General features: G+C 44.7%; 1 protein-coding gene across 7 annotated transcripts in view; it reads right to left on the bottom strand.

Moving 5' to 3' along the window:
* The window catches only part of KIF16B (kinesin family member 16B), a 538,624-nt gene that overhangs the window by 355,895 nt on the left and 164,187 nt on the right, over positions 1 to 18,542 (bottom strand). For all 7 annotated transcript variants that reach the window (XM_073553802.1, XM_073553803.1, XM_073553806.1 and 4 more), the window contains exon 15: positions 12,765 to 12,902. In XM_073553802.1, the coding sequence (XP_073409903.1) occupies positions 12,765 to 12,902 (138 nt within the window). The remainder of the gene's footprint in view (positions 1 to 12,764; positions 12,903 to 18,542) is intronic.

Raw genomic sequence — 18,542 nt, 5'->3', positions numbered from 1 at the left:
CCATCCTCCAATATGCTGGCATTGTCCTGATAAAAAAATATACCCAGGGGTTAGGGAGCGCTAAGCCTCCTCCTCCTTTGGCCTCTGCAAAGTTTCTTGTTTAAACCTTGGGCCCCCCCCCCCATATTAGTTCGCCAAACAACGATTTAATTTTGCGGAACCTACTCTGCGGGATCCAAATTGGAGAATTATGTAGTACATATAACAGCTGTGGCATCACAATCATCTTTAAAAGGTTCACCCTTCCAATTACAGAAAGATGTAATTTATTCCACGCCGAAATTTTGGTATGTATTTTTTGTAACAGAGGGCTTAAATTAAGTTCTTCAAACCTCGTCAGAGGAAGGGCGATTTGTATCCCCAAATATTTAAATTTCTAAACTACCTTCAATTTTGCTGACATTTCCACCTCCCCTGTACCCCTATCAACCTCATCAATGGGCATAATGTACAATTCGTCCCAATTGATTTTGAGTCCAGAAAATTCCCCCAATTACTCAATTAAAGCCACCGCGTTATCCATTCTGCCCTGAGTCCTCCAAAAATAACAAAATATCGTCGGCATACAAAGACACCTTCTCCCCCTTCATTCCATAGACAAATCCTTTTATCTAATGAACCATCTTTCTTAGCCACGAAAAAAAAAACAGCACCTAAGGGTGAAGAGGATGGTCTAATATGACCCTTCTCCAACGACTCCTTAATATAAGATCGCATAGCATCATGTTCAGGTACAGATAAGTTGAAAAGCCAACCATTGGGAAATTTACACCCAGGCCTCAACTCAATTGCACAGTCATAACTCCTATGAGGAGGCAAAGACGCAGACTTACTCTCACTAAATACATTAGAGAAATCAGCCAGATAATCAGGAACATCATGAGACTGGGGAGAGGTGGAGAAAACAGGAGTGTCACCAAGAGCACACCAACAGCCCCAACTCACCACAGACACAGATTTTCAATCCAAAACTGGATTATGGATATGCAACCAGGGAAAACCCAGAACAATAGTATCATGCAAATTATGCAGTACCAAAAATCTACAATTTTCTTGGTGGTCTGGGGCGACCCGCATTATCACCTGGGTCCAAAACTGAGGTTTATTCTCCGCCAAAGGAGTAGCATCAATACCCCTCAAAGGAACAGGCGTCCGCAGAGGTATCATGGGAAAACCACAACGTTTCGCAAAATCCAAATCCATCAGATTCAAAGCCGCTCCTGAATCCACAAAAGCCTTGGCGGAAAATGTGGATAAGAAGCAGATCAGAGTAATTGCCAAAAGAAACTTAGGTTGTACACCACCCACAGCAAGTGTGTGCAAAACGTTTCTCTCATTTAGGGCAGACAGAAATAATATGAGAGGCATCTCCACAGAAAAAACACAGCTTATTACGCCTTCTATACTCCTGACGTTGCACCCTAGACTAAACTATCACATTACATAGGTTCAGACATTTGCTGAAAAGGTGGCAACACCTCTTGTGTAGTTTTACACTCACGTAAACGCCGATCAACTTGAATGGCTAATGACATAGAATCATCAAGACTAGAGGGAACAGGAAATCCCACCATAATATCTTTTACGGTTTCTGATAAACCCTTGTGAAAGAGAGCTGCCAAGGCACCATCATTCCATGTAGTAAGGACCGCACACTTTTGGAATTTTTGACAGTATAAGTCTGCAGAATCCTGACCCTGGTTCAATGCCAATAGGGCTTTCTCAGCTTGATCAATAGCATTAGGTTCATCATACAACAACCCCAAGGCGTGAAAAAATGCATCCACATTAGTCAGAATAGGATTTTCAGATGTCAAAGAAAACGCCCAATCCTGGGGATCGCCGCGCAGCAAGGAGATGACAATTTTAACCTGCTGCGCAGAGCTCCCCGATGAGTTAGGCTTCAAGGCAAGAAATAATTTACAATTATTAAAATTCAAAAATTTAGACCGATCCCCAGAAAACACATCAGGAGTAGGGATTTTTGGTTCAACAGCATGTGACTGAGCGAGATAGGCGGAAATTCCCCGCACTTCAGCAGCGAGCTGCTCCACACGATCAGACAATTGCTTAATCTCCATTAAAGAAAAAATCCTCCTACGGCCCCAGAGAAAAAGAGGAAAAAATACATATAAAAAAAAAAAAAAATTCTGACACTTTCCTTTTTTTTTTTCCCCTGCTTTTGAGTACCCTAGAATCTGCGATATGGCTGGTGATTCTGTTATGAATGAGTCACCGAGGAGGAAAAACAAAAACAAGATAAGCCACAGAAAACCAGAGAGGTTGGTAACTAAGCGGATTGCAGACCCCTGATCCTATCCACACAACTAGCAGTAGCCGTTAAGCGTACCTACGATGATCCTAGACGCCTCATCACAGCCGGAGAACTAAATAAGCCTAAAGCAAGAAAAGGGGAAATCTAAACTGCCCCAGAGCAGACCCCAAAGCAAGAGACAGCCCCCAAACATGTATTGTCGGTGAGACAAGATGAAAACACAAACACAGACAGAAAAATAGGCTGAGCAAACGATGGGGCCCACTAACTAGAAAGGAAAGATGCTGTCTGCAATCACGCACAAAACCCTGCCAAAAAAACGGATTACTTACCGGTAATACTCTTTTGTAGAGTCCACGACAGCACCCACTGAGAGAGGGGATCCGCCCCCAGGAACAGGAAACCTACAGAGAGATAAATGGGGTGGTCCCCCTCGCTCCCTCAGTTTGGATTACAGAGAACCAAGAGGAACCGCCATACATGTTTTAGTCAATTTGGTAGCCAAATAGTTGACACTTATAAATATCTATTGCTATACAACCTAAGAAATCCCTTATCTTTCCTCTTTTCTTTTTCTCTTTCCCACCACCAAGGAGAACCACGTGTGAGTTCTAAATTAAGGGAGGGAAGTGAACGGGTGCTGCTGTGGGCTCTACAAAAGAGTATTACCGGTAAGTAATCCGTTTTTTTCTCTTCGCCACGACAGCACCCACTGAGAGACTTTCAGAGATAGTCATTAGGGAGGGTACACCGTGCTAAGGACTGCTCTACCGAAGGTTAAGTCATCAGAGAATGATAAGTCTAGTCTATAATGGTTATAAAATGTAGATAGAGAAGACCAAGTTGCAGCCTTACATATTAGCTCAATTGGAACGCCTGCTCTCTCTGCCCAGGAGGATGACATGGCTCGAGCAGAATGCGCTTTTACTCCCTGTGGAAGGTCTTCTCCCTTTGCCGAATATGCCACCGTGATCGCATCTCTGATCCACCTGGACAGCGTGCTTCTCGTAACTCCAGACCCTTTCTTGTTACCCTAGAAGGAAATAAAAAGAGACCTACTCTGCCTCCAGGGGCTGGTTGTATCTAAGTAGGTTAGGACTGCTCTTCTGACATCTAGTGTGTGAAATCTAGCTTCTTCTGGTGTCCCTGGGTTCTCATAGAAGGAGGGAAGGCAGACCTCTTGGGCTCTATGAAATCTAGTAGCACTCTTGGGGAGATAGGACGGGTCTGTTTTTAACACCAGTTTGTCATGACTTATTGACAGGAATGGGGGATCTACCGATAGTGCCTGGAGATCACCTACCCTTCTCGCCGAGACTAGGGCTATCAATAGGGCAGTTTTAAATGAAAGGTATTTTAATGATGCCAGGTGCATAGGTTCGAAAGGGGCCTGAGTTAATGAATCTAAGACCAAGTTAAGGTCCCACATAGGCACCTGAGGGATGTGGACTGGAGTCGCCCTCTGACAAGCTGAAATAAATCGGGTTACCCATCTATTGCCTGCCACATTATGATTATATAAGGCCCCTAGAGCAGATACATGAACCTTGAACTATGAATTCTGCAGGAATTCTAGAATAGCCCTAATGGGCACCTCACTGGAAAGCTTTGCGGTGTGAAAGGTTAAGAATTTCTTCCAGATTTTTACGTAAATTTTTGTTGTGGACGCCTTTCTACTCTCTAGTAGCGTATTAATAAGATTATTTGAGAATCCTCTTAATTTTAATAGCCTCCTTTCAAATTCCATGCCGCTAGGTGCAAGGATTTGATTCGGGGATGGTGGCAGGGTCCCTGGGAGAGAAGGTCCCGATGTAGCGGGAGGATCCATGGGTCGGTTATCGACATCGCTCTCAACCATGAAAACCACGGCCTCTTGGGCCACAAAGGGGCTATTAGGATTACCCTTGCCCCCTCTTCCCTTATCTTCCTGATCACTGTCGGTAGCAATATCATAGGAGGGAAGGCGTAGGCCTGTAGAAATGTCCAGGGTATCTGCAGGGCAATGAGGACGTCTGGATTGTCCTCCCTGTACAGCGAAGCGAACTTTTCTACGCGTCTGTTGGCTCTTGTCGCGAACAGATCTATGTCTGGTTTGCCCCATCTGGCAGTTATCATTTTGAAGATGTGTTGGCTGAGAACCCACTCTCCTTGGTGTAAAGTTTGGCGACTGAGATAGTCCGCTCTGGAATTTTCTATTCCTCTGATGTGGGTGGCGGTTAAGGAGTGGAGATGTAATTTGGCCATCTCTAGAATATCCTCCACGATAGACATGAGTGGTCCTGATCGCGTACCTCCTTGCCGGTTTATGTATGCCACTGAGGTGATGTTGTCTGTTTGGATTCTCGTGTGAGTACCTTTCAGCTGCGGAAGAAATTTAGATATAGCAAAATATATCGCTTTTAGCTCCCTCATATTAGATGAGCTCTCTGTTTCGAGTTCGGACCACCAACCCTGAACCATGTTTTCTCTAGATGGGCTCCCCATCCCGAGGGGTTAGCGTCCGTGGTAACCACTCTAGAGGGGATAATCCACCATGGAACACCTCCTGTTAGATTGCTAGGGTTTAACCTTAAAGAGCTGATTACCTCCGGTGATCGGGATATTCTCCCATTCAACCGCCCGTGTAGCCGCTCTGTTTCTCGTAAAATGGCCCACTGCAATTTTCTGGAATGGAATTGGGCCCATTGTACCGCCGGAATGCATATTAGGGAGCCTAATAAGGACATACCCTCTCGCAAGGTTATCGAGCTCTTATCGCACACCATCCGTACTTTGTTAATCAAGGTTCGTGTTTTTATTTCTGGTAAGAAACATCTCTGACTTACAGAGTCTACTTGAAGGCCCAGGAACGTCTGACAGGTTACCAGTTGCAGTCTGGACTTTCCCCAGTTGACCAGCCATCCTAGTGTCTGCAGGGATGAGATTATGTTAGCTACTCTTCCTTCGCATTGGGATACCGAATCTCCCACTATAAGCAGGTCATCCAAGTACGGGACTATTAAGGTGTCATTTAGCCTTAAGTACGACATCACCTCTAGCATCAGCTTGGTAAAAACGCGAGGTGCCATGGATAATCCAAACGGCATCGCCGTGAACTGGAAGTGTCATATCTGGCCCTTTATCAAGACTCAAAGAAGGAATTTTTATGGATTAACCGTGCACTGCCAGACCATCACTCCTCACAAGTTGTGTGCTTTAAAACATTTAATTCCCAACGCGTTTCAAAGTTAAAAACTTCTTCCTCAGGGATGACATGTCATCCCCTGAGGAAGAAGTTTTTAACTTTGAAACGCGTTGGGAATTAAATGTTTGAAAGCACACAACTTGTGAGGAGTGATGGTCTGGCAGCGCAAGGTTAATCCATAAAAATTCCTTCTTTGAATCTGATGATTTATGGCCACGGCGTGGTCATTTGGATGTGCAGCAAGCTGACTTTGTTCCTTTATGCCTAATACTCTCCTACACAGGGTGAGTATAATTTATTGTTCTATTTTCTCATTTGCGCGGGTAAGACCCTATTGCGCTCTTTTTCTTTCAGTTTTCCTTTATCAAGACTGCCACACGAAGGAACTTCTGGTGCCCTCTGTATATGGGGAGATGATAATAGGCATCTTTTAGGCCCAATACTGCCATATAGCACCTAGGAAACAAGTTTTTAATTGCTGAGCGTATCGATTCCATTTTAAAGGCACGCAGCCTTAGAAATGAATTAAGCTTTTTTAAATTAATTATCGTTCTAAAGGAACCATCCGGCTTAGGTACTAAAAATAGGGGAGAATAGAATCCCGTTCCCCACTCTTCTTTTGGCAGTTCTATCAGAACCTGTTTAGACAAGAGCCCCGTTATCTCTATTTCCAAGGCTTGCTGTTGCGCTGGGGACTTCAGGGAAGTCAATAGGAAGGAGTTCGGTGGGCACCGAACAAACTCTAGCCTTAGGCCGGATGACACGATATTAATTGCCCAAGAGTTCGATGTTATTTTCTGCCACTGATGACTATATTTTAGTAGCCTGCCACCTACTGGTGTTTTATCGCTACCGGAACCTGTCCCCTGGCCTAAAGGGACGCTTTCCAAATAAGTTGCCTCTCTGTTTGGCATCTTTATTACCCCAACATTCCTGGGATCTGAAATCCTTTTTCTTCCCAAATGGAGGCTTCCTGAAGGCTCTCCTGTTAAAGGGAATGTATGGTTTAGGGAATCCTTTCTTCCTCTCCCCCGCTTTTGTTAGGATGTCATCCAACTGTGTGCCAAACAGGTACTTACCCTGACACGGCATAGTACAGAGTTTAGTTTTAGTTTGTACGTCACCTCTCCACCCCTTCAACCATAGGGCCCTTCGGGTTGTGTTGGTTAAACCCGCCGTTCTGGCAGATAGACGGAGGGAGTCAGCTGAGGCGTCGGATAGGAAGGCGGCTGCCCCCTTAATTAGGGGAATTGGAGGAAAGAAGCTTATCTCTAGACGCTCCACTCTATTTTATCCTCCAGTTCGTCCAACCATACTATCATGGACCTTGCCGTGCAAGTGGCTGCTATAGCCAGCTTAAAGGCCCCTATGCATGCCTCCCAAGACCATCTGAGGAAGGTGTCTGCTTTGCGGTCTAGTGGATCAGACAATGATCCTGCGTCTTCTACTGGTAGGGAAGATCGGCGGGAGGTGGAGGCCACTGCTGCATCCACCTTGGGAGGCTTAGACCAAGACGCCAGCTCGTCATCATCAAAGGGGTATTTTCGTTTGGAAGCTAAGGGGATGAATGCTCTTAGCCCCTGTCTTTCCCATTCCTTTTTTACCAGTTCTTTAATAGCTGGTACTACGGGGAAGGCTTTGATTTTCTTTTGGGCGATGCCCGCGAACATAATCTCCTGCGGGGTTTTGGGTTCTTTAACGTCACATAACCCCATGGTATTCCGCACGGATCTGACCAAATTGTTCACGCTGTCAGTGGGAAAGCAAGCCTGCTCTTCTTCTTCCGAGGTTAGGCATTCCTGAGACTTATCCGAATCCAATTCCCCAGCCTCCGAAGGTGACCCCGATGTCGGTGACCTTACTCCTCTAACGGAGATCTGTCCACCATAACTACTAGCTCCGCCTAAGGCCTGTAGTTCTTCTCTGATAATCATACGAATATCCTCCTTTCTACCGGAGGACTCCTCCCGCAGTGTTTGATCAATACACAATTGACATAACCGTTTAGGGTGACCATCTGGGAGGGGCTGGGAGCATAATGCACATTCCCTGTGTTTATTTTTCTCCGTTCTTTTGGCCTAAGGGTAAATAAACAGAAAGGAGAACGGAACGCCATCAGCTAAGAGCTTGACCCAAAACACTCACCTGTGAATTTCGTCCGCTCAATACTGGCTGTGGGGCTCCAGGCTCAGGCTGAGTTGAGGAACGAGGTGCTTTCTTCCGCTTCTTTTCCGAAGCCTCGCTCTGACTAGAGCGTCCGCTGGTCTCTCTTCTGGAGCTGATGCTCCTTCTGGTGTTGCTATTTCTCCGAGTACCGCTTTGAGAGGATTCTCCTAGCTGCCCCTCGAGAAGCGAAACCGGGTCATTTGCTGACGACATGGCTGCGCACCGGCGTGCCTCTGGCCGGTGCTTTTATGCAGCCTCCCGGTTTCACTTTCTCTCACTGTGTGCGTGAATGGAAAGTTCTAGAAAGGTACTTTGAAGGTGAGACTTTCGTAGTATCATTACATCAACCTATTGCGCGGTACCACCAGCGGAACACCGTCGCACCAAACACACACACTCTCACAGCCTCTTGCGCGGTACCACCAGCGGAACACCGTTGCACCACACACACTTTATATGCCGTACACACACACTCCCACAGCCTCTTGCATGGTACCACCAGCAGAACACCATCGCACTGCGCCTGCGGGAATTCCACGCAGGCGCAGTGAATCATTCGGCTGATTTCAGCAGCATATGTGCAATGTGTCTACAGGCAGAGGAAGCCGATCACATTAAAGGGGTTTTCCCTCGAACAAAAGTTAATTTTAAAAATTGTCAGTGTCTGACCGTGTATGGAGCATACCACATCTCCTGGGCAGGGGAGGAAGCAAAAGACAATACTGACATTACAGCAGGGGATCACAGAGGATTCATTTTGTGAGGTAAAATATTTCACTGAGAGCTTTTAAACAATATTTTACCTCACAAAATGTATCCTCCGCGATTTCCTGCTGTAATGTCAGTATTGTGTTTTGTTTCCTCGACTGGCCAGGAGCTGTGGTATGTTATGTACATGGTCAGACACAGGGGTGAGAGAGACAGAGCACAGGGGGGAGACAGCTCAAATAGGACAGCACGAGGGGAGAACACAGCACAGGAAGGAGAGAGACAGCATACAAGGGGGATATCACATAGGGTAGACAGGTCAAAGAAGAGAGCACAGACGGGAGAAGTCAGCACATGAGGAAAGAGAGTGGATAGGTGGGTGAGCACATGGGGGAGAGATTCTCAACGCTGCAAAGCCTGCCCCCATCGTGACATTACCGCCCTCCCGATGCGATAGCATCGAGCCTCCATCTAGTGATATAAGCAGCTGAGTGGTCTGTTAAATGAATGATCTGATGCCACCTTTCCTTGTACACAGTGAATCCAAAGTGCTACGCCAATTACTGCTCATGTATTAGGGTGGTGAACCATCTCCTACACAGTGGCCTACCAGAGGATTGAGCTGTCCACCTACGAGTTAGTCCGAGCCTTATCATATACTACAAGGGAACACCGGTAATATTGCTTTGTGCATCATTAATGGCTAAATAATGATTGTGGAGTGTAAAACTCACTAGGTAAGTGTCACACCAAGCAGTCAAATCACAGTTCATTACATCACAACCATGGAGAAATGTTGTGGTCTTGCATGAATTTTACAACTGCTGTGGCAAAAAAAAATACGATTTGCACCAGTGTAATGTGAATTCACCATAAATGAGGGGGAAAAAAAAATTGTCGGATCACACAGCTGAATAATAAAAAACAATTCTTCTTTATTTCACACCATCATAAAAATGTGTAGATATATCCACAATTGGATAAAAACAGAGTCACATTCTTACACGTTTCTGGCTATCAGCCCTTAGTCATAGAATGGGACTCTGTTTTATCTATTTGTGGATATATCTACACGTTTTTATGATGGTGTGAAATAAAGAAGAATTGTTTTTTTATTATTCAGCTGTGTGATCCGACAATTTTTTTTTTTCCTTTCATTGTGATCCGAAAATCAGACAGAATTTTTTGGATCGCTGCTGGCAAATTCAAGGCTACCAAGCACATTGACACAGTGAGGCATTCCGTTTTTCCCGTACCTTGCAATTCACCATTAATATCTATAGTTAGCATTTTAAAGTTGTTGTCTGGTCTGTATTAAAAAAACATTTTAAGGCTATGTGCCCACGTAGGGTTTAAAACCTGACACCTGAAACCGGACTCCTTCACAGAAAACGCACGTTTTTCCGCGATTTTTTCACGGTTATGGCATTTTTCCGCGATTATGTTCGTGTTTTTCCCGCGATTTTCGCATGCAGAATTCAACCACTTTCCAAGCGATGCTTCAAATCAATGTGATTGACAGGTTGGTCACACTCGTCAAACATAGTGTTTGACAAGTGTGACCAGCTTTTTACTATTGAGGCTGCCTATGTGGCATCAATAGTAAAAGATAGAATGTTAAAAATACTAAAAAAAAAAAAAAAAAAAAAAAAAAAAAATCGTGATATTCTCACCTTCCGACGTCCCGCGCAGCCTTCCCAAGCCTCAGCGATGCTCCCGTTCCCATTGTGAGACCATTGATGACATGAGGTCTCGCGTTACTGTAGCGGTCTCGCGAGGAATAGGGACAGCTACAGTATCGCGGGACCGTGACATCATCAAAGGACTCGCAAGGCATTACTGGGAACGTGAGCATCGCTGAGGCCTGGGAAGGCTGCGCGGGACGCCGGAAGGTGAATATAACGCAATTTTTATTTTTTTTTAATTCTTTTTTTACAGGGATATGGTACCCAGGGCCTGGAGGACAGTTTCCTCTCCTCCAGGCCATGGGTACCATCCGCACTTGAGCCACTCACTTTGCGCATGGTGGGCATAGCCACATGCGGGAAGTAAGCAGATCTCATGCATTCCTATGGGTGCGAAATCGCGGCAATTCTTGGCAGAATCGCGGCGATTCCGTAAAAAGAATGAGCATGCTGCTTTTTTTACGCGATGCGATTCCGCTGCGGAAAAAAAACGCATCATTAGCACAGCATGTGCGGAATGCCATAGGAATGCATGGGGTGCGTTCAGTATGAGTTTTTTAAGCGTTTTTGCGGCGAAAATCGCGGCAAAAATGCTTAAAAAAACGCAACGTGGGCACACAGCCTAAAAGGGTTATCTGCTGTGGTGGTCTGTGCTAGCAGGGGACTAGTGGTGCTGGTGCAGACCAATAAAGCAACCTGTGATGGATCCATGGCGGATGACACTGGGTCAGTGCACCAGAATATATATATTCTTTTTATCACTCCATGTATGCCTCTGGTAACACTGTAGGTTACTCGACACAATCCTGCTGAACGGGTTCGCTTTAGAAAGAATCTGTTACCAGGTTTCTGGCACCTGCGCTGAGGGCAGCATAATGGACAGTAGTGACCAAGAAACGGATTCCATCGATGTGTCACTTACTGGGCTGCCTAGTGTAGTTTAGATAAATTCGTGATTTTATCAGCATATTACTACAAGAGAACTAGTAAACCTGCACCCCATCCTCACCACGGATTGGCAGCTTTTTGTGTACACTGTGCATAGGCTGAAAACTGCCAATCAGCGGTGTGGGCGGGGTTAGTTATAATTCAGCATTCCGAGAACTGCAAAGTCTGCAGCAGGCAAAACCGTTTTAATCAAAACTTCAGCACCCAGTAAGGCGAGTAATACATCACTGGAATCAGGATCTCTGCCCCCACATCAAGCTGCTCTCAGACAGAGCTGCAAAAACCTAGTGACAGATTCCCTTTAAGTTAAAACTGTACCTATAACTAAGGAGATTTACACATACTATAATATATAGCTTGGGTATACAATACTTTGGCTATAACAAAAAAATCATAAACCTGATTGTGCATCTTCTCAGCACAGACACACGCAAAATGCATCTCGTCCGCAGACTGAGCAGTGGCTACAAAAGGCTCTGACAACCAACAAGTCTAAGTCACCAGAGCAAGAATAATGAAAACGACAGAGAAGTCAGGTATAGTCGGGGCCGCAGGTAACTGCAGTGTGTGTCATTAACAGCCAACCTGACGGGTACAACCTTGTCACCTGCCGAACGGATACGACACATTAAGAGGTAGACCATCCATTACATAGAGGACATTTTCTATTCCAAATGCATTGTAATAAAAGCCCGAAAATTCACTTTTTCCTCTCTATTATAATAAAAGAGAAGCTTCAGACAAACGTGACAACGCAGCGAGTCGTATAAAGCTGTAAACACCGAGAAGACTGATCCAGGCTGCAAGAAAACACCAACTTCTATAAAAAAATGTCTGCTGCGGGTTTACTAGTGGCCGTCACGGCACATACTCGAGTCGCTCCAAAGCTCCCAGCCTGGCTGCCACATCTAACATGTAGAAAAGTGGACTGTCAGTACACTACAGCAGCATGACATTACTGCAGGCAATGGACGGATTGGGGCACTAGTCAAGAAAACAATTTATTTTCTACAGCTAAAATTCATACAAAATGTCACAGATAAAGCAACTGCGGGGTATTATGTAATCACTAGAGTCCAAATTCAGATTCATAATAAAAAAGAACCAATGGGAAAGAAACGGTCACATGGTCTTACCTAAGTGACGGCACTGCCCTGCACATGGGGTAAGCGACAGAGTGCATCAGGAGAACTACACCACATTTCTAACTGGAGGCACTTGCTAATATTAATACAACTACTTCTTTATTGGGATAGGATCTTGGAGATGGGAATAACTCCTTGTAGGCTAAGTGCACACGTTGCAGAAAATTTCTGCTCAAAAACCTGAATCCCTTCCCAGAAACCGCACCTATTTTTCCGCGGCGGTTTTGATGCGTTTTTGATGCGGTTTTTTCCGCAGCGGTTTCAAACCGCATGGAAGAAGCTAAAACTGCGGAAAAATCCGCAAAATTAATTAGCATGCTGCGGTTTTTACCGCGATGCGTTTTTTCGCGGTAAAAAACGCATCAATGTGCACAAAGTGCAAAATGCATAGAAATGACTGCGACGCTTATTTTTCGCGGTTTTATAGTGAAAACCGCAGTAAAAACCGCTAAAAAAAACACTGTGTGTGAACACAGCCTAAGTATAGAATGCTAGTAACTTAAAAAAAAGAAAAAAAACCAAACACAAAAGACCACCCTTTCTTATGTTTCAAGTGGCGTTCTAACCATAAAGAGAGCAAACGGTGATAAGGATATTATTCCATTAAAAGTTTACATACACACCAAAGTGTTCAGAGTAAACCTGGATCTTACCTTGGTTGAGCGGAGTTGCCTCAAGGATCTGGATTCCATTCACTGAGCACTGGGCTGCATTCAGGGGTATTAAGGTCACTCTGCCATTAAGATTTTCAAAGATGCAATGTTCACTTTCCAGATCGAGACCGTGCAGAACTGAAATTCACATGGACAAATCGTATCAATAACGCTAGCATTAAATATCCAAAAAGTATCTCCTACAGATTAAAAGGACATGGACACCACCTTGGGGGCATTTTTTTTCCTCTTAATGGCCAAAATAATTGTTTTGCAATCAGGTTTCATGAAAGAAATTTCACAGTTTGCCTTTTAGGCAGCGTGAGTTAACGGAAAATCCAAAAGAGAGCTCATTTTGACATTTAGAACGCTTCCTTCTTCAAGGCTCCTCTCAGCAATTTGTGATTTACGATCACATGAACGCCGAGTTGAATTACGTAGGTAGTAATCAAAGTGTGTGTGTGCGCGCGCGTGTCAACCTAATTATCTCTATGAAGAGATTTTTTTTAATCATAAATTTTATATGATATATACAGTATAATATATACACACACACATATATACACACATACATATTATACACACACGCATATATATATATATATATATATATATATATATATATATATATATATATATACACACACACACACACGCATACATATTATACACACACACATATATATATATATATATATATATATATATATACACATACACACATATATATATATATATATATATATATATATATACACACACACACACACACATATATATACACACACACATACACACACACATCCGCATACATATTATACACACATACATATTATATACACACATATATACACACACATTTATTTTTTATTTTTTTAATCTCTTTAGAGAGATAAGCCGGATTACTTACCGGTAATGCTCTTTTAATGAGTCCACGACAGCACCCACTGGAGGTATCGGATCCGCCCATTTGGAACAGGAAACCCTACAGGAAAGATAAAAGGGGCGGTCCGCCTTTCCTCCTCAGTTTTTCGTTTCAGAGTACCAGAAGGACCGCCAAGGATTAGGCAATGTTCTCTTATTTTAACATCTTTCTTATCCATTATTTGGTTAATATACTTTAACTATTGATATCCTTAGGGGGGGAAGTGAACGGGTGCTGTCGTGGACTCATTAAAAGAGCATTACCGGTAAGTAATCCGGCTTTTTACTCTTCGCCACGACAGCACCCACTGGAGAGATTCTAGAGACCATCACCTGGGTGGGACCACCGTGCCAAGGATAGTCCTGCCAAAGCTTAAGTCAGAGGTTGATGAAAGATCAAGTCTGTAGTGGTTATAGAAGGTAGAAGGGGATGACCAAACTGCCGCCTTACATATAGTTTCAATCGGAACATCTCCCTTTTCCGCCCAAGAGGTTGCCATTGCCCTGGTGGAATGCGCCCTGATGTTCCCTGGAGGATCTTCATTTTTTGCGGAGTAGGCTAAACGAATGGCCTCTCTGATCCACCGGGAAATGGTGCTCTTCGTGACTCCATACCCCTTCTTACAGCCCTGAAATGAAACAAATAGGGCCCTACTCTGCCTCCAACTGTTGGACCTCTCAATACATTTTAGGACAGTTCTTTTGACGTCCAGAGTATGGAACTTCTGCTCTTCCGGAGTAGAGGGATTTTTATAGAAGGTTGGGAGGAGTATCTCCTGAGATCTATGGTATTTTGTTACCACTTTTGGCAGGTAGGCAGGGTCTGGTTTTAATACCAATCTGTCTTGGTATTCTTGGAAAAAAGGTGGATCTATTGACAAGGCCTGGATATCACCCACTCTTTTAGCTGAGGTCAGTGATACTAAGAGGGCCATTTTAAGTGCTAAGTATTTGAAGGGTATTGTGTCGATCGGCTCAAAGGGGTCTACCGTTAGGGCGTCTAAGACCAGATTTAGATCCCATGTAGGGACGGAGGGTATGTGGATTGGAGCTATTCGTTCACATGCTGTAATGAAACGAGTTATCCACTTGTTGCCTGCTATATTATGGCCATATAGTGCTCCTAATGCCGATATTTGTACTCTCAGTGTATTTACTGCTAAGCCTAAGTCTTTCCCCTTCTGCAGAAATTCCAAGATTGGGATTATCGGAACCTCTGCTGTATGAGGTACTGTATGGAATTGAAGAAATTTTTTCCATATTCTAGTGTAAATTTGGGTTGTGGACTGTTTTCTACTTTGTAGTAGTGTAGTAATTAAGGACTCCGAGAATCCTCTTGTCCTCAATAACTGCCTCTCAAATTCCACGCTGTCAAGTGCAAGCTGAGCACTTGAGGGTGGAAAAAGGGGCCTTGGGAGAGTAGATTGGCAGTCGGAAGGATCCAAGGATCTGTTATTGACATAATCTGCAGCCACGAAAACCACGGTCTTTTTGGCCAGAACGGTGCTATTAAGATTATTCTTGCTTTGTCGTCTCTGATCTTCCGAATTACTTGAGGTAGGAGGATCAATGGAGGGAACGCATACGCCAGGTTGAAATTCCATGGAGCTAGAAAGGCGTCCAGTATGTCTGGGTGATCTGACGGAGATAGGGAGGCAAATGTTTTTATCTGCCTGTTCTCCTTTGTGGCGAAAAGGTCCACCTCGGGTTGTCCCCATGAGGCTACTATGTCCCTGAAGACCTTCCGATTGAGGCACCACTCTCCTTGTCGTAGAGTGTGTCGGCTTAGGAAGTCTGCCTTTTGATTGCTCTCGCCTCTGATATGAAGGGCCGAGAGGGACAAAAAATAGTTTTCTGCCAAGTTTAAAATTCTTGCCGCTGAAGACATCAGAGTCTCTGATCGAGTTCCTCCTTGTCTGTTTATATATGCCACTGTGGTGGTGTTGTCCGACAGGATCCTTACATGCTTCTGTTGGAGCTGCGGAAGGAAGTTGTATAGAGCATAGAACACTGCAGTCAGTTCTTTTAAATTAGATGAGTAATCGCATTCCTCTTTATTCCACCTTCCCTGACGAAACCAATTCTCCATGTGGGCTCCCCAGCCCTGGGGACTGGCATCGGTGGTTACGATACAGGATGGAACTATAACCCATGGAACTCCTGAACATAAATGGTTATCGTCTAACCACCACTCTAGGGAAGTCAAGACTTCTTGTGACAGAGTTATTTTGCTCTGCAAATGACCACTATGTCGCTTATCCTCTTGGAGGATCTGGTGTTGTAGCGTACGGACATGGTACTGGGCCCACCGGACTGCCGGGGTGCAAGAATTTAGTGATCCTAATAGTGACATTGCTTCTCTCAAGGATACACATGGTTTATCTATAGCTGCTTGTATTTTTTGTTTTGTGAGGGTGATTTTTACCTGAGGTAGTAGACATCTCTGGGTCAAGGAATCTAGTTGAAATCCTAGAAATGTCTGGAGAGATTGCGGATCGAGTCTGGACTTTTGGATATTGATGATCCAGCCAAGGCTCTGAAAAGAGGAGATTGCGTCAGTTACGCGTTCAGTACATTGTTTGACTGAATTCCCAATTATTAGGAAGTCGTCTAGATATGGCACAATTAGTGTGTCTTTTTGGCGAAGGTAGGCCATCACTTCTGCCATCACCTTGGTAAATATTCTTGGTGCCGTGGAAAGCCCGAAGGGCATTGCCGCGTATTGGAAATGACGAATCCTTCCCTCGACTTCCACTGCAACTCTTAGGTATTTCTGGAATCTGTTGTGTATAGGGAGATGATAATAAGCATCTTTTAAATCAATCCCTGCCATTACGCAATTTGGGAAAAGAAGCTTTATAGTGGATCTAATTGATTCCATTTTGAAATTATAATTTTTTATAAATGAATTTAGCTTCTTTAAATTAATAATGGTTCTAAACGTACCGTCTGGTTTAGGCACCAAAAACAGGGGAGAGTAAAAGCCTCTACCCTGTTGTTCCTCAGGGACGTCAACTAAAACTTTTTTAGCTAGTAGGACTCGAATCTCGTCTTCGAGAGCCTTTTGCTGAAGTGAGGAATTAAGGCGAGTTATAACAAAGAACTCATAGGGGATCCGAAGGAATTCAATCTTTATTCCTTCCTTGATTATGTTCAAAATCCATGGGTTTAACGTAATTTGTTCCCACTTGGTAAAAAAAAATTTTAATCTACCCCCAACTGGTGGGTCTAAACTTTTAATTTTTATCTCTCCTATATGTTGGCCCTCTGAAGATGGTACCCTTCTGCTTTTCGTCTTTCGTGGCCCATCTGTTCGTTCTGTCCGATTGCCTTCTTCTCCCGAATGGCCGTCTTTTAAAGGTTTTCCTATAAAACGGAATGGGAGAATCACTGAAGGCCTTTTTCCTTTCTTTTGCCTTGGCGAGAATTTCGTCTAAGGCTTTTCCAAAGAGGAACTCACCCTCGCATGGGGTTGCACTAATTTTGGATTTTGATTGTGCATCCCCTTTCCAGCTCTTTATCCACAGCGCGCGTCTGGCGTTATTCACCAGGGCTGCCGACCTCGCTGCCAGTCTTAGGGTGTCCGCTGAAGCGTCTGCCATAAAGGCAGCTGCACCTCTTATCAACGGGATGGCTGCACGCAGTTTCTCCCTTGACACTCTTTGCTCAATCTGCTGGTCTAATTGATCTAGCCATACCAGCATTGATCTAGCAGTACATGTGCTGGCTATTGCGGGTTTGAATACCCCGGTGGTGGATTCCCAGGACCTTTTGAGCGAAGATTCAGCCTTTCGGTCTAATGGGTCTGCTAACAATCCTGCGTCCTCGACCGGGATCGAGGTCTGTTTGGAAGTGGAGGATATGACGGCATCCACCTTTGGTACTTTAGTCCACTTTAATAGATCTTCATCAGTGAACGGGTATTTCCGTTTTGAAGCTGATGGGAGAAAACCCCTCTGGTCGTGTTTCTCCCACTCTCTTTTGATGAGGTCCTTAATTGCCGGTATCACCGGAAATTATCTCCTCTTTTTCTCTGCCAATCCCGCAAACAATGTCCTGCGCGGTTTGGGCTCCCCTTTCTTCTTCACATCCCATAGTATTTCTAACCGCTTTTACAAGGTTATCTACGCTGTCCAGTGGAAAACATGCGCGTCCTTCCATCTCCGAGGATGACGATGCGGAGTTTAACTCCTGTTCTTCCTCTGACTCTGAACTAACAATGACCTGTTTCTTATGACTGGACTCTGCGGGAGTGCTGGCGCGGTTGATGGCTTGTATTTCCTCCCTAATTATGGCTCGGATATCTTTGGAAGATATCGTCGACCCCTGCCTGGTCTCTTTCATGCATTGTTTGCAGAGTTTTTTGGGGTAGGAGTCAGGGAGAGGATCTGAACATAATGCGCATTCTTTATGTTTAGTTTTTTCTTTTTTCTTTGACTGAAGTGAGAGGTCAAAGGTAAAGAGAGAGGGGGGGGGAGGGAGGAGGTTAGCTTAATAGGTAGAGTATATACTTTGCACACTCACCCAGTGAAGCTTAATACCGGGTCGGATGGCTGAGACGGTCTGGATCGGGTTTCTGCTGCCTCGCTCCTGCGGGCAGTCTCTGTCCTGGCGCTGCGGTCCCTGGTGGAGTTGTCCCCAGCTGAATCCCCTGCTGGGGTTTGCGACTCTGCGGGGGACGACATGGTTCCAACGATGCAGCGCTGTTTTATCTTTCTTCTTGTCGTGCCCCCGGAAGTCGTCCTGTCACAGGGCGCATGCGCCGCGTCATCGCCATCCTACCCCGGAAGTTCAACCATTACTTCCGGGGTATAGGAGCGTCGGGTGCCGGCCGGCTTCCGCGCCACCGCTACT

This window comes from Dendrobates tinctorius, unplaced genomic scaffold, assembly GCF_039654945.1.
Source record: "Dendrobates tinctorius isolate UK_male_01 unplaced genomic scaffold, ASM3965494v1 ptg000203l, whole genome shotgun sequence".
Lineage (NCBI taxonomy): Eukaryota > Metazoa > Chordata > Amphibia > Anura > Dendrobatidae > Dendrobates > Dendrobates tinctorius.
The sequence above is the reverse complement of the archived record's forward strand: the minus strand, read 5'-3'. Positions and strand labels throughout refer to the sequence as shown.